At 45.1% G+C, this 22,096-nt stretch overlaps 1 protein-coding gene across 7 annotated transcripts; it reads left to right on the forward strand.

Moving 5' to 3' along the window:
- Window positions 1-817: 817 nt before the first annotated feature.
- Window positions 818-21,812, forward strand: CXXC1 (CXXC finger protein 1). Of its 7 annotated transcripts, none has more exons than XM_083719057.1 (16): window positions 818-1,119; window positions 1,256-1,371; window positions 1,698-1,798; window positions 3,591-3,733; window positions 6,124-6,285; window positions 6,451-6,477; window positions 7,465-7,614; window positions 11,910-12,017; window positions 14,504-14,688; window positions 15,153-15,360; window positions 16,274-16,384; window positions 17,971-18,020; window positions 19,655-19,751; window positions 20,431-20,583; window positions 20,759-20,909; window positions 21,269-21,812. In XM_083719057.1, the coding sequence occupies exons 1-15, from the start codon at window positions 1,054-1,056 to the stop codon at window positions 20,903-20,905; spliced, it is 1,824 nt and encodes a 607-aa protein (XP_083575183.1). In that variant the 5' UTR covers window positions 818-1,053; the 3' UTR covers window positions 20,906-20,909; window positions 21,269-21,812. The 7 variants fall into 7 exon arrangements, with proteins under 7 accessions (XP_083575183.1, XP_083575177.1, XP_083575181.1 ...); XM_083719051.1 differs by having other exon boundaries at window positions 978-1,119; window positions 6,127-6,285; XM_083719055.1 differs by lacking the exon at window positions 7,465-7,614 and having other exon boundaries at window positions 978-1,119; window positions 6,127-6,285.
- Window positions 21,813-22,096: the final 284 nt, after the last annotated feature.

The raw sequence follows: 22,096 nt of genomic DNA on the forward strand, positions 1-22,096 counted from the left end.
ACCTTGCAAAACCTGCTTGAGTGGTGAAATAATTGGAGAGAAAGATGCACATCACATACAACAATGCTTCTATCAACTCTAAGGTTAAAAAACAAACAAGACTTGAAACACCTGCCATGTGTAAAATCCTTCTTAAACGCTTTAAAAAAATCCATACAACTCCACACCTGGGGGGAAAATAAATTTTGAAGTTAAATTTAAGTTTAAGTATGTGAAATTCTGTGTTCATTTTTTAATGAGATTAATTTCCTTTGACTCTTAACTAAAGCTTCCTCTCACCCAGTGCTCCTCCCCTGCAACACCTTTGTCCCTGCTGTAGTTATGGCTGAAGGATGGATATGCTGAGCAGGATTCCTAGAATATTATCCCTGCCTATTAGTTTCAGAGATCAAAAAGGAACTAAGTGTGACAAGGAAAGGTGAAAATGACCTGCATAAATATGATCTGCTCAAAATCTAGCTTATCGTATTGGTTTTGGGTAGCATCAATGGAAATAGAAAACCATAATTATCTCATCTTGAGCACTGACAAATATTTAAGAAGGGCAGAAGTATTTTAAAATCACAACCACTCGGTATTTTTACACTTGGAAGTATGCAGTGACATCCATTAACAATTACACTCTTGTTTACCAGTTTTTTTCCTTTTTTAAAAACCGAACTCACCATTATTATTATTATTGCTAAATTTGTATAGGCCCCTTGTCTGTAGATCTCAGGGCGATTCACAACATAGAAATACAAGATAAAAAACACAAAATAAGACCCAGTAACCTCCCTCGCCTGATCGCGATTCGTTCTATTTATCTAGCCTGAGTGCTGCCACCATCAAAGATGGCCACTTCCTGTTCGAAAGCTGAACTGTGCAAACCCCTTGAAGCGAACAACGGACATTTTTGTCACTGGCAAGCAGGAAGAAGGCAGCGCCCTCGTAAGAGACGGACCACCGTCTTCGTGTGGCGTGGAAGAGGCGGCCATCTTTGTAAAGGGCGGGGGAGGCGCTGGAGACCCGGATGTTGTTTCTCTCCTTGCTCGGGCGAAAGCGGAAACGGAAATGGAGGGCGGGGGGCGGGAAGTCGATTGGGCTTCCTCTTCGCAGGCCAGAACAAGGGACACCATGGTGAGCGCGCGCGGCGGGGAAGGCGGCGCCCCGCGAGGGAAGGGGGCTCCGGGGGGGGGGGCGGCTGCTTCGGAGGAGGAGGGAGCTCTCCGCCAGGCAGCCCCGCTCACCTTTCCTTCTGTCCTTCGCTCCCCAGGATGAATTTTCTGATCCCGACCTGGCTGTTCTGGGTGAGGAGTCCAAGTCGGAGAATGGAGAAAATGCCCCCGTCTACTGCATCTGCCGCAAACCGGATATCAACTGTTTCATGATGTGAGTCCCCGAGGAGCTGCGAGGGGCGGAAGGGACAGGCTGGGCTGAGGGATGGATTGCTCGTGGGCTGCGCGGGGCCTCGCCTCTGTATGCTGGACGCGGGGGCGGGGGGACTGCTCTGGGTCCGGTTCAGCTGTGGTAGATCTTGAGGAGCAGTGTGGGGCGGTCAGAGCGAAGGGTATTCTTTCTGAAGGCTGCAGTTGTGTCGAAAAAGGAGCTTACTGGGAGGGTATGCAGAAAGTTGTAATGTTCTGAAACCTGGCTGCCAAGAAGCTGAGTTAGGGAATCCTCACCTTTCCCTTTCTTTGCCCCCCTCCCCATCCCAGAGGCTGCGATCACTGCAACGAATGGTTCCATGGCCACTGCATTAACATTACTGAGAAGATGGCAAAGGCCATACGGGAATGGTACTGCATGCAGTGCCGAGGTGAGTTTACAAACAAGATAGTATTGAGACTGGGCTAGTCCCTGTATAACTGGCAAAGTCCTGTGTTTGGGTCCTTCAGATAGTGTATTAGAAACGTGGAATGCCTTGATTTTGCTTACAAAGCTATACATTTATTATTGTCACTGATGTTTGCAAATATGATGGGGAAATGCTGCAGAATCTGGAATGGAGGTAAGTAAAAAGAAGCTTAATTTGTTGGAAGCAATCTGAGCTTGAATAGACTGTCTTTTTGCAGCCTGGCTCTTCTTGTAAAACATTTTAAGAGTGATAATTTCTTATTAAGGTCATTGTAAAATAAGTGCAACGTGGCTATAAACTGTAGCTTGCCATGTGCCTTTTTTATTAAGGATTTTTTCAAAAAAAGTTTTTATTAATTTTTCCAAATTATTACAAATCAAACCAAATTAAATTAGTTTAATACAGTTTCTTAAAATCAGGTTTCCTGCTCCTGTTCTGAACATATGATCATCACCATTTCCTCTTATTTAGAGTCCAGTTGCTATCGTTCACTTGCCGTTAAACCATTCTCCCAGCTGGCTGCTTTTTTCACCTTACAAACAGCACCTCCGTTAAATCTTATAAATAAATAGTCCATTTCACATGTGTATATACATTGTTGTTCCAGACCTGGTGTGCTGGGAGAGTTAATTATTATCTTCCATTGTTCAGTTCTTTGCAGTGTTTATCTGGATGGTGCTAGGTCACATTACATTCCTTCCACTGTTTACGGACTAGCGTTCGAGCTGCAAACATAAAAAACTCATAGAATGAATATCCAAACTCCGGCATTAAAATTCCGCTCTGGAGTTCTTCCTCGGCACACAGTTAAAAGTAAGATCTTTTCTCAAATTCAGCCTCTTTACTACACCTGTTTGGCAGCAGTTCATTCTCCCCCCACCCACTTCATTCCTCCAACAGCAGCTCAGGAATAATTTTAAATAAAGTCCATTCATCCTCGGTTGGGGAGGAGGGCATTATAAAACTTTGTTAATTTTTTTGTTGAGCATAAATCAAAAGCCTCCTCCCTCTTTTCTGAAGTAACAAACAAAATAACAGCTGCGGCTACACACGTCCTTTTCATTATGCAGGGGAGGATAGGAAAAAAGGAGACAATTTGAAAATCACAAGAAAGCACAAAGCACCTTGTCCTCCCTTCTTTTCCTGGCTGTTAAGGGTTCTCAAGCTTCAAAGAAAACATTCAGATACCTTCAAAGAGCCAAAGTCCAGATCTTTCGGCAGCTGACTGATCGCTGGCCATTAGCATATGTCGGTTCAGGGGTGCCTCTCAATTAATGCCAATTGTCCAAATTATGGAGGAACCAGCCACAAATCATGCTGGAGATGGAGGCTCGTCCATGCTGCTCTGCCTTTCAAGTTGGCAGACACGGGCTTGGCGGCACAGTGGGATGCAGTGAGCTCCCCAGACCCAACTGGGGAACATTGCAAGGATTTTTGCCTCATAAATCCTGGTTTTCCCCTGCCTGAATCTCCTCGCTGCCTGTGGAGGGCAGCAAGCAGCTACTGCCAGTGACTCGTGATGTAGCCAGAAACCGAAGTAACCACTGGAGTTAATTTATTAAAGTTTTATACCTTGATCTCCCTCTGTGTAGTTCAGTATATCATACACAAGACTTTTTTCAAACTACTTGCTGGTCCAGGCCAACTTAGATTCAGAGAAAGGACTACATCTGCCTGTATTTGCCCACTACTCTCTGGTCCAAGAGTTGAACCATGTGGGTTCTCTTAGCTAATTTTCCTTTCTGCTCTACAGAGAGAGACCCAACCCTTGAGATCCGGTACAGGCACAAAAAGTCCAAGGAGAAGGATCGTGAGGGTGAACGTGAACGTGCCGAGAAGGACGAGCTGCGTGCAAAGGCCCAAGAACTGGCATTAGAGCAGAGTCGCAGCTCAAAAGTAAGTGTTTTAGCACTGAAAGGGAGCAGAGTTCAGTCACACCTGTGCAGGGCCTGGCATTCCAACTCCAGAATGTTGAGTGTTTGGGTTCAGAACTGTGGGGCAACTGCCTACTCCCAACAGTCATTGTTTGACTGTTTCATGTAGTACAGGTAAATGCTCCTGTCCAGCTTTTTGCCTCCCTTGTCTGTTCTTGATTGGACAGCATGAAGGTGAAATCATTATAGAAGACCATGGGGCTGTAGCAAACGGTGTGTGGACTTCAAGCCATTCTTCAAGCCATTTATTTAAAATAAGCCATTTATTTAAAAATACAATTCTTCAAGCCATTTATTTAAAACATTTCTAATTCTATTTATTTATCCTGCTATTTATTGCAAAAAGCATTTATATAGCAGATAAAAGTGAAATTCATATATTGAACATAAAAACAACAGAAAAAATAAAAGAGCAAATGAGAGCAACTAGTCCAGGTCTCTTTGTGGGCTTAGAGATTTTTGATGCATTTGCTGTAATACCTGCTTCAGACTTCTTTGGGATGTTCACTCACCTCTGCTCAAGTGGAACACTTGCTGTAACAACTAAGCAGCATTCATTTTGCGGCAAATCTTCCAAGAGATTGGTTACCATCTCTTTATGCCTAATCTCCAACACATCTCCCCCCCCCCCCAATCTGCTTTCCTCTGGCTGAATCCTTTTATTCAAAGCTGGTTATCAAGCTAAAGGACTTGCTTCCAATAGAGGCTAGAACCCAGGATTTGTGGGGTCTTGACCAGCACTAACGGATAATTTTATTACTCATTTATATAGTTTATTTATGAACTGCTTCCCATGAGGCATCACAAAGCAATTTGCATTATTTTAAAAACATACATAAAACATTTACATATACAATTACATATATAATTTTAGAATTTCCTCTGATTGCTGCAGTTCACCTGCTTGGAGAAGGCAGTCTGGAGTTTCTTTCTTCATTATAATTATTATTTATATACTGCTTTTCTGAGAGAAAATATTACAGAGTGGTGTACAAAATTCAAAGCATTAATACAATCAATCCATAAAATTATAACACAAGAATCTAAAAATTTAGTGAACAGTGGCATGGGACTATAATAGCGTTTTAAGACGGCACATATTAAATGCTTGGGAAATGTATGCCCCCCCTTCCATCCTGCTGCTCTCCTGTCAGTATTTCTTTGGACCTTGAAATGTTTTGTACAGGACTGGGGTGCAGGTAGCAGTGTTATGGGCAAGCGAGCAAGCATGTTCGCACAGAGAGCCCGGTTGCAAGTAGGCATTGCAGCTCTCTAGTAACAGGCCCTGGATGTTCACTTGGAAAGCCTACAAATATGGTGCAGTTAAAATGATCATTTGGCTCTGCATAAACATTTTCACATCTGATATCCTGTTTAAGTCAGGGGTGGGGAGCCTGTGACCCTCCAGATGTTGAATTCTGACTCCTATCATAGCTGACCATTGGCCATGCTGACTGGGGGGAATGGGAGTCCAGCAACAGGTTCCCCAGCAAGGATTTAAGTCACGTATAGTTGTTGCCTCAAATTTCCCCTCCTGCCTAGATAATAATGTATAGTGTTAGCTTGTTTGGACTCTTATGTGATGAACCCTGAAGGTTAAATACGCACATTGATGAGAGCCACTTTTTTAAAAAGCAGGCAGGTTAAGGTTGCAATCCTGTACTCACCTGGAAATAGGCCCCTTTGTACTAAGTGGGGTTTTCTTCTGAGTATGGGATTGTGCTGTAGTATAATATATGTTTATCAGTATACGATCTGTTGTGTATACGTGTCTTATCAGCCACAATAGCTGAATGGAATCTCCATGGACAGAATGAATGCATGCTGTGAATAAACAATAGTGGAAGGCCATTCCACTCCTACTCTGCTTGTGAACTTCCTGTGTTGCTGATAATTGAGGTTTCTGGATGATGTGAGGAAGGAAAGGGAGTACTTAAGCTCATTTGCAGGTTTCATGGCTGGCAGTATCTGGCTCTATAAATCTGAGGCATGTTTGATAGATCTGAGTAAGTAAGTAGTAACTACCACCTCGTGCCCAAGTTAAGGACATTGCTGTGGATCCCTCAGGTTCCTGTGGCCAGGAGTGCTTTTCCTCTTGTTGAGAAAAGGGGAACCCTCAGTTTCACCATTTGATCTTTGTGACAATTTGGGCTGTCTCACATGTGCTGGAATATTTTAACATGCTCCATATGGGTCTTGCTCTCTTGTCTTGCTCTCTGATAATATGTATGCCATATCGAACACTTTGGAGGAAGATCAGGTTACAAAATTTTAACAAATAACTCCAGCGATCCCTCTAGATAGCCTCCACATACTCATCTCTCCCCACTTCCTTTCATTTTTTAAAATCAGCAGCAGATCAAGCGCTCAGCGCGCATGTGTGGTGAATGCGAGGCCTGCAGGCGCACAGAGGACTGTGGACAGTGTGATTTCTGCCGTGACATGAAGAAATTTGGGGGCCCCAACAAAATCCGCCAGAAGTGCCGGCTGAGGCAGTGCCAGGTTCGGGCTCGGGTGAGTATTCCGGTGGGCGCTTTCTGCCCAGAGATCATTGCATGCTTTTCTCTGTGGGTCACTTTCTTGGCTGCTCCACCCCAGAGGAGCAGCCACCTCAAATTCAAGCTGTTGATTTGTGTGTAGCTCACACGTGATTTTTGTTTCCCGTTCTTTTCTTCCTAGGAGTCCTATAAATATTTTCCAGCTTCGGTAAGTTTCCTTTTTCCCTCCAGTTTTTTTTCTTTCTTTTTTTTCTTTTTCATTAAAAACGGGACCTAAAATAGTTGAGTGTTCAGTTGGGACTCCTGGTTTTTCCCCCCTAGATAGGGGAAGCAGAATGAGACCTGGTCTATGCACACAGCAAAATAAGGTGGAAAAAAATCTGGGAGTGGTTGAGTGGACTGTGCTACTTCAGATTGCAGATGGAGTACATGTAGAACAAAAAAATCTCCCTTCTGGAAGGAATGTAGCATAGCAGGGAGAAAATGTATGATCTGGCTTACTCCATGTTGATTTTATCCCCCTTGCAGGGTGTATTCAAAAAGGATAGCCATAAATATATATTAAAAGATAACCCTCACCTGTCTTGAAGTGAGATGGTCCATTATGCCACATCATTTCCACCTTGTTCTGCTCTTATGTTCGGAGGCAGCCTAATAGTTAGTGGGGTGTAGTTGAGATAACTTGGTATGTGGCAGTGCATTCCTGTACATGTTTACTTGGAAGTAAGGTCCTGCTGAGTTCAGTTGGGCTTAACTCCAAGGAAAGTGAGTGTGCAATCTCGGAGTCCAGTTTGGATGCATTCTCAATTGCAGGTTTTTTTGTTGGACACTTCAGCCCTGCTTTTTTTTTAAATGACTGAGCTTCTTCTCTCTTACTGATTTTGGGAAATAAGCGGGTGTTGGGATTCTCTCTCTCTCTCTCTCTCTCTCTCTCTCTCTCTCTCTCTCTCTTTTTCTCTATATTTCTGCTTCTCACACTTTGCTGCTTTGATCTTCAGTGAGTTCTGTTTTCTGTTCACCAAAGCTGTGCTCAGGAAGGGAGGGGTGTGCTCACGTCTGTGCTGTTTCAATGCATTATGCTTTTGAAGCCAGATAGATGGCTTCTTTAATGCTTTCCTCTCTTTCTTCTTTTCTCCTTTTTCTCTCACTGCTTTCCCCTCCCTCTCCCACCCCCACTTACCCTAATGCTCAATAGATGTTACGGGGGCGGGAGGATGATCTGCAGATGCTAAAGGAACAGCTAGAATCGGCTGCCACACCTGAACCCCTGTCGGATGACGATCTGCACATAGATCCCGATTTGTATCAGGAGCTTTGTTCAGGGGCCTTCGATGACCAGAACCTGGTGAGACCTGTGCTGGACCTGTTCCCTTGGGATTCCTTGGTCGAGTTGGCAGGGCTCATGCATACTGATGTCAAAAAGCTGTGTCCTAGGACAGGATGTGTTCTGGGTTGCCTCTTTCTTGCCCCGCATCATCTCTTATTCTGTGTTCTGAAATTACTCAAATCAGGTACGCTGGAGAAATATAGCCAAAAAACATGGCTAAATGGTTCCCTGCTTATCCACGTTCAACTATTGAAATCTATCCTCAGGTCTGCTTTTTGTTGCTGCTTCTGTGGCTCACCTTGTTTCCTCATTTTAAGCCATCTTTCCCTCAGGTCTCTAAACTCTCTAGCCCTTTTCCTCTTGAGTGTTTACTATTTAGCTGACTGCTTACACAGACCCTCTTGTTGCTCTTGATTCCCAGCCCCTTTGCTTCTTTGTTTCCCAGAAGCTCTTACTTAACAACATATGGGTCTGCCTGTGGGACTTCCATTCCTTTTTTTAAAAAGCCAAATTTTAATTAATTTTTTTCATAAAGAAATATTTTTGGATTAAAATAAATAAATAAATAAACAGAGAGAAAGAGAACAGAAAACACCAAAGGAAAAGCAAAGAAAAAGAAGAAAAACAACAACAAGAAGGGAAAAAACTTTCTGATTTCCCACCTTTTGAATAAAAGAAATTATTCAAAATATTCACTCTAAAATGACACCCAACTGATCTGCATTCTGTTAGGCAATATTTTCCAGTCTTTTGACCCAAATAGATTAATTCATTTTCCTTTTTACACAAAAAGTCCAAAAGGGGATCACTAATTATTATTAATGAATGTCATCAATTTGCTGTGGTTTTCCATCTTGATTTTTTTCAAAAACGATCTCTTCCAGCTATGTTTCTTCCATTCTTTTTCTAGGAAAAGCACTGGAGGCCTGATAGCTTTTTCCTCTGAATTCACATCAAGTTGTACACAGAGTATTTTCTCTCTCAACTCTTACTTCTGTCAGCTTAGGGTGTCACTTCATCTCTCCACCCATGGCTTCATTCCATTCCTCCAACATTGCAACTCTCCCATTTGGCTATTTCATTCCTCCAAGCACCTGTATGTAAGACTTCCATTTCACCGTCTCTACCTTTTCACCCTCCTGTTCTGGCAATCCTTTATCCATATTCTATTCTGAAGTCTCTGTATCCTCTTGGATTCCACTTTCCATTTCATCCTTCTATGGACCACTTTCATTCACTATTTCATCAGTCTTAGCTCTAATCATTTTTATTTGCTCTTCAAACATTTGCTGAAGGTTGTCAACAGTCAATGGAACGTCCAGTGATGTATTTGTCATACTGAATGTTCTTGATCCTAGTAACAATTCAGTCTCCACCTTAAGATCTTCAATCTTCCTTATCCAACTTAAGATCTTCACAGCGTTATTTCTTATCAAAACACAATCCTTTCCCATAGATGAAATATGAAGTAGCAAAATTCCATTTCAAAGCAATACTTTCGTAAGGATAACAGAGAACTAAACATAAAGAAAATAGGGATCCTAGCACTCAGAACTCCCTTGATTTTTTTTAAAACTATTGGTTCCAACAATTGGAGTATACTTGCTTTATCTTCAGCCCTCAAACGATCAACTCTTCTTAAAGCCAGAAATTAGCTCACACACCAGATGTAAATTTCAACCAGCAAATGGAGAAACCCCTTTTAGTCTTAAAGGAAGGCTTTGCAGACCCAATGCCCTGTGCCCTCTTACATGGCTTTTGGGCAAGATGCTGATTCCTTCGCTCTAAGTCTCCTAACAATTTCTCTCACAGAAGCTGTACTGTTGATTAATGTTCTACTGCTGACAACCCCCGCCCCCAGCAGTTGGGATGTTTGGGTTGTATCCACCATGGTAGCTCTGTTTGTGCAACAAACTTCCACACGTGGTATGGAATTTAACTTGCTGCCCCCCCCCCCCCGGAAATCTCCAGGAGGCTGGGAGACCTTTGCAAGTAGATTTTGGGAATGCGTGGGGAGAGGAGGGAAGGGGAAATCTGTTACACAAGCAGAACTTTGTGTGCTCGTCACTGAATGTACCATATTTTTTGCCCTAGAGTACACACTTTTCCCCCTCCAAAAATGAAGGGGAAATCTGTGTGCGTCCTATGGGGCGAATGCAGGCTTTCGCTGAAGCTTGGAGAGCAAGAGGGGAAGCTATCAGCAGGCCTGGGGAGCCCGCGGGAGTTCCTGCAGGGCTCCCTAGGCTGCGGATAGCAGCCTGCTGCCCGGAGCGCAGCTGAAGTGGGTGCGCTGAAGCCGCGGCTGGGGGGGGGATAATTTTTTTTCTTTATTTCCCCCCCAAAAAACCAGGTGCGTCCTATGGGCCGGTGCGTCCTATGGGGTGAAAAATATGGTAACCCTTTGTGAACATTCAGAGCTGTTGCTGCTGCTTAGCTGCTTTCTAGGCAGGCAGCAGTTGCTTTTTAGCCTGCATTTAATTGCTATAACTTACCTTAAGGGTAAGTTAAGCGGGTGGCGCTGTGGGTTAAACCTCAGCGCCTAGGACTTGCCGATCGCATGGTCGGCGGTTCGAATTCCCGCGGCGGGGTGCGCTCCCGCCGTTCGGTCCCAGCGCCTGCCAACCTAGCAGTTTGAAAGCACCGCAGGTGCAAGTAGATAAATAGGGACCGCTTACCAGCGGGAAGGTAAACGGCGTTCCGTGTGCTGCGCTGGCTCGCCAGATGCAGCTTGTCACGCTGGCCACGTGACCCGCAAGTGTCTCCGGACAGCGCTGGCTCCCGGCCTATAGAGTGAGATGAGCGCTGTCAAGACTGGCCCGTACCGGCACGGGTACCTTTACCTTTAATAATCCCAAGATCTTTAAAAAAAATGAAGCAAAGATTAGGATGTTGGAACTAAATGGCAATGAAGGTGGAAAGTACATCACCATGGGATAGACACCTGTGATATTATAGGACATTGAAGACCCAATTCTTGCTGACCAGAAGAATCATAGAAGGGTCCCTGAGAGTCATCTAGTCCAGGCATGGGCAAACCTGGCCCTCCAGATGTTTTGGGACTGCAACTCCCATGATCCCTAGCTAACAGGACCCAGTGGTCAGGGATGATGGGAATTGTAGTCTCAATACATCTGGAGGGCTGAGTTTACCTATGCCTGATCTAGTCCAACCCTGTGCAATGCAAAAATCTCAGCTAAAACATCCATGATGAATGGCTCTCCAACCTCTGCTTACAAACCTCCAATGAAGGAGAGCCCACCACCTTCTGAGGGAGTCTGTTCCACTATCTAACAGATCTTACCATCAGAAAGTTCTACCTGGTGTTGAGTCAGAATCTCCTGCATCGTAACTAGAATCCATTGATTCAGGTCCTTTCCTCCAGTGCAAACTTGCTCCATCTTCCCTGTGAAAGTTATTTAGGTACTTGAAGATGGCTACTATTTCTTCTGTTTACTTGGGACTGGATCCCAGTCATTCTGATACCTGGTTGTAGAGGTTGGCAAAGAAACACTTCTTCGTGGCAGATATCCATAGGTGGCAGTATAACCGTCTATTTGATCCAACTTAAAAAGCCCAGTACAAAGGTGACCCTCTTGCTTTGTGAAGCATGCAAAGCCATGAACTGTCCTACAAAGGGGGGAAACCAGATTTCAGTTTGCATGATGAAGTTGCAGCATAGATAGCAGCTGCCAGGAAGAAAATAAGGGTGTGAAAGGGCTGCAGCCACCATTGCAAGCACTGGCATATATGGGTTTGGCCTGGAACCTCTTAGGGGTTCTTCCACAAAGCTAGCTGTTAACCAGGATGTGAAGTTCAGACTGCACACAGTTCTTTCTTGGGGGCAGGGACCAAATGCTTTCCTGCTCTTCTTAAGCCAAACTACCCTGCCAGACAACCTCCAGATCCTTTTAGCACGAGAATGGGGAACCTGTGGGCCTCTGGGTGTTGCTGAATTACAACTCCCATCATCCCTGACCATTGGCCATGTTGACTAGGGCTGGTGGGAGTTGCAGTCCACAGGTTGTAGTAGTAGTAAGTAGTAATAATGATAATAAAATTTGTTGTTTATATACTGCCCATCTGACTGGGTTCCCCCAGTCACTCTGGACAACTTCCAACAAATTAAAACACAATACGACATCAAACAGTACTGCCTTCGGATGTTTTCTAAAAGTCACATAGTTTTTATTTCCTTCACATCTGACCAGAGGGTGTTCCACAGGGCGGGCATGACCACAGAAAAGGCCCTCTACTTTTGCACATCTAGATTTATTGGAAGACTCCTTTTACTTTTCTCTCTTTTCCTCTCTTAGCCGTGGCTCAGCGACACTGACGATGCGCCCTTCCTTGATCCTGTGTTGCGGAAACGCGCTGTGAAAGTGAAGCATGTCAAGCGGAGGGAGAAGAAGTCTGAGAAGAAGGTATGATCCTAGATGGTGGGTGGGAAATGTCACAACTGTAAGAGTGCCAGACTTGTTTTTAGTGACCAGGCCTTTTCCCAGAGCTGCAATTTTTTTTGGGTATGTAACAGGACAAAATCACACTTGTAAAATCAGAATATTTGTTTATTTATTGAGATTTTAAGATGGTTTTTCACTACGGATCTCAAATTGGCTTCCACAAATTAAAACTAAATATAATTTTAGATTAGAACATACAATATGAACAACACAGAACAGGCCAAACTTAAACCATAGGGCAGCCTCAACAACTCAACTGGAAGCCTGGGAGAAGAGTTAAAGTCTTGACTGGACAACCGAAGGCTAACAACAATATTGCTGTCAGCACCTCTGCGGGGAGAGAGTTCCAAATTTAGTGCACAGTCCCCTGTTCCACTGTATCATTGCTCAGGAGGCTGGGACTGAAGTAGGTCAGATAATCTACTTCATTTAAGTACGCCTGAAGTTGCACAACCACAACTGTCTTGTGCACCATGCCTAAAATGGGGATGTTAGCAATTGGGCAGGAGTTCTCAAGGACCTTGGGGCCCGGGGAGGGGGGCTCTTGAGGAGTAGGGGACCATCACCTTTTCCAAGATGGTTGGGACAAGCCCTTTTTGCAAAGAGGCATTAACTGCTCCCTGGATCAATCCTGCCAGCCCCCTCCAGCAAAGCTAAGCTCAAACAAGCCAAGGAAGGCAAGGGTCGAGAGAACATGTCATGAGTGGTATTTCTTCATACCTCTGGTCCACATCTTCATGTGCCAACAACTGAAAGTGATCTCATACAACAGGGCCACAGTGGCATTAAGGCTGGAACTACCCAAGCCCTCCAACCTATGCTAGTATAGTCTACTCTTGCTTCCCCCAGCATGGGGCCCTTATGAGGTTTCAGACTACAACTCCCATCAGCCCCAGTCATCATAGTCAGTAGTCAGGGAATGTGAGAGTTACAGCCCACAACAGTTGGAGAAAGGGTGTTCTACTCTGACTGGCAGTGGCCCTCCAGCATCGGTGCCACCTTCCGAAGAATTGGGGGGTGGGTGTGTGGCAATGTGTGATGTTGGAGAAGCTGGGCGCAGCATTGCAGCAGTGGCATGGCTTCAGTGGCTGCAACGCCTTCTGCTGCTGCCATTGCCACTGGTCTGGCGCTGCTTCCCACCTTCTTCCCCTCCGTGGCAAGAGGAGAAGGAGCCGCGGCCATTGAAGCTGCACTGCACTTGGCTCCAGGCTTGTCCTACTTTGGAGGAGCTGGGGCAGAGCTGAACCCCACAGCAGCACAAGTAGCAGCACAAGCTTCCATAGTTGTGGCTTTGGCTCCTCCTGCTGCCATTGGCCTGGGGCTGTTTCCTGCCACCTGCCACCTTTGGACTTTGGGGTGGGGTTGCCCCCTCCCAAAAATATCAGGGGGCCCCAAAGGGCTCAGCTCCTAGGAGATGGCACCCCTGCCCTCCAGAGTCTCTGGCAAGAAGTGTTTCTCCCTATCCTTTGCTCCTTTTAATTGAATATATCACAGATTAAACCTGGGACCTAGTACACGTGAAGCTCTGGTCCTGGCTTATGCATTTTTTAATGTGAAAAGTATCCAGTCATTGCATGGCGACACAAAAATACATATAAAAGAGGAGAGTTGTTGCATTGTGACTTGTGACAGAAGACTAAGCATATGAATGTATTTACAAGATGTTGTTTTAATACAATAAATAACTAGTCTGACAACCCATTTTGGTGATTGCTTTAGACTTCAGTGGCTTCTGTTAGATGATGATAAAACCACTGTGGTGTAGTTGCTAAGCGTTCTGGACTGTGAGCAGAGAGACACAGATTCAAACCCTCTGGAAGAAGCCCTTCCAATCCAAGCCCCTTCTGCCTGCTTCCTCAATGGTGCAGCCAATCCCAGCCACCTGTGGGGCTTCCACTGTGTAGAGCTCTCTTCAAGCGCTGACCATTAATTGATTGCTGCTGCTGGCAGAGAGCCGTATGCTGCACATTAAAGCCTCAGCAATTAGCTAATAATCAGGGCTTCAAAGGACTTTGCAGGCATTGCTGATTAGCTGATTAGCATTGTCTGCAACCCCGTTTTGGCCCTGGTTGGTTTGGTTTGGCCAAAAGGGCCTGGGAGGCCTTATTAAGCCTGCAGGCTGGAGATACCTTGCAAAAGGATAGCAAAAGGAATAAACGTATCTGCCTTCCACCTCTCCTGCTATAATTACCGGGGGGGGGGGGGGGTGTTAGGGTTAGCGAAAGGAGTGCAGGCAGCTGGCAGGTCATTGCTGCCTGAAGTGTCAGTGTTGGATGAATGTACTGTTGGCTTTATGGCCAAACTATCCTAATCACAGAAGTAGGAAATAGGCGGCAGTAAATGGGATTGCCTGTATTTGAAGGTCATGAGTAAACACCGGTGTCCCTTTTTGCTCTTGCAAGGGTGGGTGAATTCTAGCCGTGTCATCTCTGGTTCTTGCCCTGCAGAAGGAGGAGAAATACAAACGTCACAAGCAGAAGCAAAAGCATCGCGACCGGTCAAAGCATGCTGAGCGGGTGGACACCAAAGACCCATCATCACTCCACCAGTGCCTTGGCCCTGGCTGCATCCAGGCTGCTCGGACTAACTCCAAGTACTGCTCGGATGAATGTGGCATGAAGCTGGCAGCAAAGTAAGTGGGAGAGCCTTCCTTGGGGGGCAGCTTTATTTCTTTTCTTAGCAGCTTTGCCCATTCATTGGTTTTCCAGCATGGGTTGGGTAATGCAGGGGCTTGTGTGGCAGGAAAGAGACTTTGGGCTTTTAAAATGTGGACTCACTTGGGCCCTTTGGATGCTTAACCTTAGCCTCAGCTCTTCAGCTGTCCCAAAGAAGTAATTATGACATAACTGAAAGGGCGATTGGGAGGAGGAATGTCATAATGCAGTAATGGGCAAAGTGAATCCCATAACAGCCTAAGACTGGGAGCAAGTGCATCAGTTTGAGTTGTGGGAGTTCCGGGTGGTTTTCTTATGAGCTGAAAATGTTCCCATCCTGTAGGTTTGTGTTGTGCAGTGTGATGCTGTGTGACGCACCCTGTTACCATCATATTGGCCAGTTTTCAGTTGCATGCATCCTCTTGTTTCTGTCCTTTCCCAGCCGCATATACGAGATCCTCCCGCAGCGCATCCAGCAGTGGCAGCAAAGTCCATGCGTGGCGGAAGAGCATGGCAAGAAGCTACTAGAGCGGATACGGCGGGAGCAGCAGCAGGCCCGGCTCAAGTTACAGGAGATGGAGCGCAAATTCCATGAATTGGAGGCTGTCATTGTCCGGGCCAAGCAGCAAGCCATCAAAGAAGACGAAGAGGTACCTGGAAGAAGTGCAGGAGAAAGGAGCAGGCAGCCAGGCCTCCTCTCTTGGGGGGTTGCAAACAGCACCTCCTTAACCTTCCAGGGAGGACTTGGGTGCATTAGACTAGAGCCCTTTTGCAACCTAACTATATACGTGTGTTTTATTTCATACATTTGGGTGTAAATTTCACAGATAGTTGTGAACATTGACAGCATGGGTCTGTTCCCAGATTAAACAGAGAACATACCCTTATTCTAGGTATGCCCTACCTGTGACTTATTCAGTGCTGGAATGGTTGCATGTGAGCTTGATGCTCCAGTCCAGAGCAATTTATTTCTGATGTTCTGAAGGGATAAAGAAAATGACAACTCAGATTTCCCTGGGAATTTTATTGCGAGGGGCAGGATATAAATTCTTATGATAAAATAAGCTATAGTTCATCTTGCTTTTGCCTTATGATTCTCAGGTTGGCAGCATCTGCTGATTTCAATTGATGCCAAAGCTTACTTGTTTAATCCCTGGTGTGACCAAGCGTTACATTTGGGTGAAAACAAAGCAGCAGCAGTAGTAGTAATAATAAAAAATATATATTTGTACCCCGCCTATCTGGCTGGGTTTCCTCCAGTATTGTTCTTTGCTAGGAGCAGTGACGTACGGTGTTGGAAATGTTCTTGGGCACACAGCAGGGCACCCATCCCTTTATTTATTAAGTGCTTCCTAAATGTTTTAGTACTGTAGCTTACCTGGAACTGCAGAAACTGGGGGTGGGATTTTCAGGTGTCTGGCTGAGGGGGTTTTGCCTTGGTGGGTTATAAGTTCTGCAGGCTTGCTCAGAACTTCCTCATGGAGTTGTAGGGTGGGATGCTGTTTGCTTTAAAAATCTGACCACTAAATCCTGACACCTGCTTGCCTCTTTCCTCTGCCACAGACCAGTGAAGGAGACAGTGATGACACAGACTTGCAGATATTCTGTGTCTCCTGCGGCCACCCCATCAACCCCAAGGTGGCGCTGCGGCACATGGAGCGGTGCTATGCCAAGGTTAGCTGCCTGTCTTCTCTGCGCTGGGTAACCTTGGTGTTGGGCTTCAGGGGCCTGTGTTTGAATTGAGATGCTGCTATCCAGCCTCTGAAACAGGGTTCTTTGTGGCATACCTGAAACTGGGTTAAAAAAAGGTTTGGTAGACGTGGTAGGTAACCCCAGGATGTGGAAAAGTCTTAGCCAAAGAGCCTCCTCTGCTGGATTGTGGAGCAGCTTTCTAATTTTTTTTAAAACATAATTTTTATTAACAGGCCAATTATATCACATTATTTCAAATCACATTAATTCCAAATTATACAGCCAAATTTTTCAATTTTGTTGGGGGTACCCATACATCAAGCTCCGGACGAGGATCCAAACATCACTTCTATTACTGCTTTAATTAAACAGTTCTATCCAGTTCTATCCAGATAGTCTCTCTATTACTTTCTTCATCTTCTTGTTGTTGTCATATATTCCTTTCTTTGCGATCTCTGATAATCTTCACAGGCAGGTTGAAAACAAACATCGTCTGTGTGGGTTTTACACACTCCAAAAGTCATATCTCATAGGGACAGCCGCCATTCCCCTCCTCCTTCAAAAGTTTATCTTCGGTCTGCCCTTTCGTTTTCCCAGGCTTGTAAAATATCTCATAGAGGGCTCTGCCAGGTTAAGATCAAATTCCAATCATCGTTCACTTTCAAATAGTCCTGGTTCTCCTCCCCCCGTCTTTCATAAGCAAGCCTGTCTTGCAAGACGCCGTTTTAAAACTGCGTCATAAAATTTTTCCATTCTCCGATCTTTACCAATCCTCTCTTCATTCATACTTAATTCATCCCACACAGTTTTTAAATTCCTGCTTGTGTAATAAAATACGGCGGTTCTTCTTTCTTTGGGGTGGAGGGTTATTAATACTCACATAAGGCAAAGAAAAAAAAGTTTTTTCCTCCACCCCGGAGCAGCTTTCTAATTTGCTCCATCAGTGGGTCAAGGGAGATTACTGTCCTTTAACATTTGTCAAGCAGCTATAGACAGAGCTGCATGAAAAAAAACAATGCAAATTCTGTACAAAGAACAATTGAGTTCAGGAAGCTGAATAAATAACTTACATTTTCAAGAACTAACTTCTACACCCCCCCCCAAATGTATATGAAAATATTTCTGAATAAAGGGTAGTATTGAAATGCAATACGCTGTTCACTGTAGCTTGACCTCTCCTATATTTAACCTATTATCTGCATAGCTGATGTTTTGGGAACTGCTGGCCACATGATATTTTGGCTACCATAAATAGTTTTAGCCAATGTGTTGCATAAATATGTTGGGATAGGTCTGTTGATGGCTAGATGCCTTGGAAACGAGCTCGGCTTCTATAGTCAGAACCTGGAACTCTGGGGCTACCTATCATTTCTGCAGCAGCCCTGCCCACCTGTCATAGTGGGGCTTGGAAGTCCACTGGATTTCTAGCTCACTGGCTGGAAGGTTAAGAGCTAGTTGAACTTAGGTGGAGGATCTTTTCTTCACTTGATGGTGCTTTTAATGTTTGTTCTGCTGTGACTTCATGGCTGTGTTTTTCTCTTCTGTCTGTCTCCCCCCATCCCCCGCAGTACGAGAGCCAGACATCCTTTGGGTCTATGTATCCAACACGTATTGAAGGGTAAGCTACCTGCCCAACTCTCAAGTTCCTTTTCGCTATGGGCTGTTCACCAAACCCTCCTCACCAGGTTGTATGCCACTGGTGCCATCTGTCTTGCAGTTCTGCTCCTTTGTTACATAGTTACCCTGATGGGAACAAGAAGCTGTGAAGAAATGCAATGGCCCTTTCCAAACCCAATACTGTCCACTGGGTGGAAATCTAGTTTTTGCCAATACATATTTAATGTTTGTAGCTGTAGGCCATTACAAGAGTCGGAATCCATAGCTTCCTTTCCACTCCCAGAACAATGTGAGACTTTTGCATCTCACTTACGCAACAAGGGAATCCTAGTGCCTTATGTCAACAGTACTGGGTGCCCACCTCCAAGCTCACTTTCTTTTTATGAAAGGTGGATGGGCATAAATGGTTTTAAAAAGCGTACCCCATGTTGCTAGTTGGTATTAGTGCAAAGAAAAGGGTGCTTGGAGTATGTAATCTTGAATTTGATGTCTGTCTGATCTGCTTATGAATGAATGAATGTCTGCTCTGTAACTTGGAAAGAAACTGACAGCCCTCACTTTACTCCTACATGGGCAGGTACATGGGAGAGAGTGGATTAAAAGGATTGGCTTGTCAAGATAGACATCATGCTTCAGCCTAAAGCATCCTTAACAGGTAGCAGGCTAGGAGGCCCAGTTCTCACTGAGGTATTAAAGGGGTGTGGGATCTACCAATGTTAGGTGGGGCTTAGGGGGCAGGGGAAATAAAACCTTCATGTAGAAAACTAAATATCAAGAAGGAATGTGTCCTTTTACCGACATCTAGTTTTATGGTTTGGGGAATTCACCCCCTTTAGTTGGCATGTGAATCTCTAACTGTAGACTGAAATTGTGTAGTTCAGGCCACCTTGGTTTCCCATAGGAATCCGATTGGCCACTGTGAGAACAGGATGCTGGACTAGATGGGCCATTGACCTGATTCAGCACAGCGCTTCTTGTGTTCTCATAAATTGGGTCCTAATACTGTCTTAAAACTCAGCAACATCTTCATTTCAATGGTCTTCCTAAATAGCTTGGTCTACTGCTGACTTTTACGAGTTATGATGGGGTTGCTGTGTGCATTCCCACATATTGGTTTTGAGCTACTTTGTGGAGCACTGGGTGGAAACATCTGGGAAACAGAATGGGAGTGAAATCTGTGGAGAGGGTTATTCTCCCACCTCAAAATGTATTTGTGGGAAATCAGGAACCCCATTCGTCAGGTTTCTCTCTTCCCCCAACTGCTGCTCTTTCTGATCAAGAAACTCTGATCTCAGATAAGGCAGAATTAATTTTGCTTCTCAATTTGGGACACACATGCTATGCATGTAGAATATCTCTGCTTAAATCTCTGGCAACTCCAGACCCCTGTCTGGAACCCTTAAGTGCTTCTGCCCATTAGAGTGGACAGGCCTGACTCCAGGTGAGGCAGCAAGGTGTGTTCCACAGTGTTGATGTGCAACCTTGCTTTCCTAGCATTTAACCTGAATTGACACTCCATTATTTTATTTTTTTTAAGTTTCATTTACATTTTTAAAAATAACCCATTTCTTATCAAGTTTGCTGAGGATAAGGCCATGACTTTGTAATCTTACCTGTGTGTATTCTTTTCTCCAGGGCAACTCGCCTTTTCTGTGATGTCTACAACCCACAAAGCAAGACCTACTGCAAACGCTTGCAGGTCTTGTGCCCAGAGCATTCCCGTGACCCCAAGGTAGGAACAGAGTGCTCTTCCGGTGAGGTCCTAGTCCACTGTAGTTTAGGAACAGGCTAGGATAGGCCATCATTCAGATTTAGGAGGGGAAGGACTATTAGGTGAAATACAGTGTTGTGAGCTTTCCCCAGGGCTTTGTGCTGTGGTGATTCAGTAAGAGTGCAGAGAGAGCATGGTATGCAGCACTGAACATGGAATTGGCTATCATTATAAGGAAAGCAAGTTTCTAGCCTTAGTTTCTAGCACGGATACACTTGCAAGCTAATGGGTGATGCCTGCGGAAGTATGGCAAGCCAGAGGTATAACTGAACAATATTCTCAGAGAGCAAAGGACTTCAGTGTCCTGCATGACAGCAGAACTGACTCCCTTGAAAGGCTGGATGGTCATCTGTCATGTATGATTATGTCATGTAGTTATGATTATTGCATTGCAGGGGGTTGGACTGGATGACCCTCAGGATCCCTTCTAAGGCTAAAGTTTTGTGATTCTTTGATCCTATGACTAGTAAAGCCCGAGTAAGTTATGCAAAATGAGAAAATTATGCAATTTTTACAGGTTGTAGAACTGCTCTTCTCTTGTGTTCCATTAGGATTATCTTTGTGCAGAATATTTTTCAGTGAGACACACACCACAGCTATGACTTCATCCTGCTCAATCTCAACTGCAACTTTTCCCTAGGTGTCAGCAGATGAGGTGTGTGGGTGTCCCATGGTAAAAGACGTGTTTGAGCTCACGGGGGAATTCTGCCGCGTGCCCAAGCGCAAATGCAACCGCCACTACTGCTGGGAGAAACTGCGACGGGCGGAGGTGGACCTGGAGCGAGTGCGCGTGGTACGGATTGGGAACTTGTGTTAGACCTTGGGTGGGTGGACAGCACAAAAGGACAATGGCCTTGTCATGCTGCCTGTGAAATAGGCGTGTCAATTTCAGGGAGGGTTGCAGCTAATGGAAATCCTTTGGACGATGGGCTAGGTGTGATTGCTTTCCTCTTCTTCCTTTGTGTCAGTGGTACAAGCTGGACGAGCTGTTTGAGCAGGAGCGGAACGTCCGCATGGCTATGACCAACCGCGCTGGGCTGCTCGCTCTCATGCTGCACCAGACGATCCAGCATGACCCCCTGACCACAGATCTGCGCACAGCCACCAACCGCTGAGCTGGTGAGTTAGTGGCATCAGTGTCAGTCCAGGATGCTGAGTGCTCATGTGGGGCAGGGACTGGAGGTAATTTGGCTGAGGAGGACTCAATTACATGAGCTGACTAACCCCTGTCAACCTTTGGCATTGGCCATGAGCCCAGGATTAAAAGCTTCTCTTGGCTACTGTGACCACAGGAATGATGAGGGAGGCTTTTTCTCCTTGGGTCTGATCAACAACTTGAATTGCTTGCATGCAAATTGGCCTGCACTTTCCTGCAAAAGGGCAGCAGCTGGAATCTCTGGCTCGGTTAAGGGGAAGATGGTAGGGTCCTGTGTTGTGTCTTTCCTTCCCTAAAGTCTGTCTGTCTTTTTCCTCTGCAGGTGTTTTCCTTCATGACCAGACCTTCATGATTAAGTGCCAACTGAACCAGAACCTTTTTTTTTATTTTCATAAGCTCTCATTTTTAAAAAATTAATTAAAATGGTCTGGTGTTTTGGCTCTGAGCCCCTTCTTCTTTATCTTGTAGAATCTAGCAGCCTTTGACCTCGCCCCTGTGCCAGTGGCCTTTAGCCTTGCCTGTATATAGTCTTTTTAAAGAAACATTCATACGGTTTTAAGTGGGAACCCGCCCCCACCCAAAAAATGGAAAAGGAAAGGGAAAGTGTTTTTTGCTACTACCGGCTTAAGCTAGCCCCAACTTCTCTAAGCAGGATTTTGATTAGATGTGATGCTGTGTTGCAGCAAAGACTTTTCTAGGCATTAAGTGGCCACCCCCTTCCATGTAGTTGCTGTTGGCTAACAGACATTGAAAGGAGGGGGACTGGCTATTGAATCAGGGCAAGGAAGGCAGCCATGCACAAACAAACTGTTTTATTGTGCTGCTGCTTGGAGGCATAAGAGAGTCTAATAAAAGGTACATTCAAATGTTCTGTGAGTGTGTGTTAATTAGGCAGGATGTCTTGAAAGTGTGAATTACTGTTTTATTTGCTGCTGCTGTTTCCCTGTCTTTCTCTGTCCTTCCTGGTAACCCAGTTCTGCAACCTCCACTTCTTTTGTTATCTGTGCAAGAGGTGACAGGAACAAGTTGTCTACCAACCTCGTTTACCTCATCACTGCTAGAGTGCCAGATAAATCCACCTATAGTTCTCATTTTGTGAAGCCTGTCCATGTCTTCACTTCCCTGCTTTTGCTGTCTTCCCATCCAACCA

The sequence above is a fragment of the Podarcis gaigeae genome (genome assembly GCF_964106915.1).
Source record: "Podarcis gaigeae genome assembly, chromosome: 17".
In the NCBI taxonomy this organism is placed as follows: Eukaryota; Metazoa; Chordata; class Lepidosauria; order Squamata; family Lacertidae; genus Podarcis; species Podarcis gaigeae.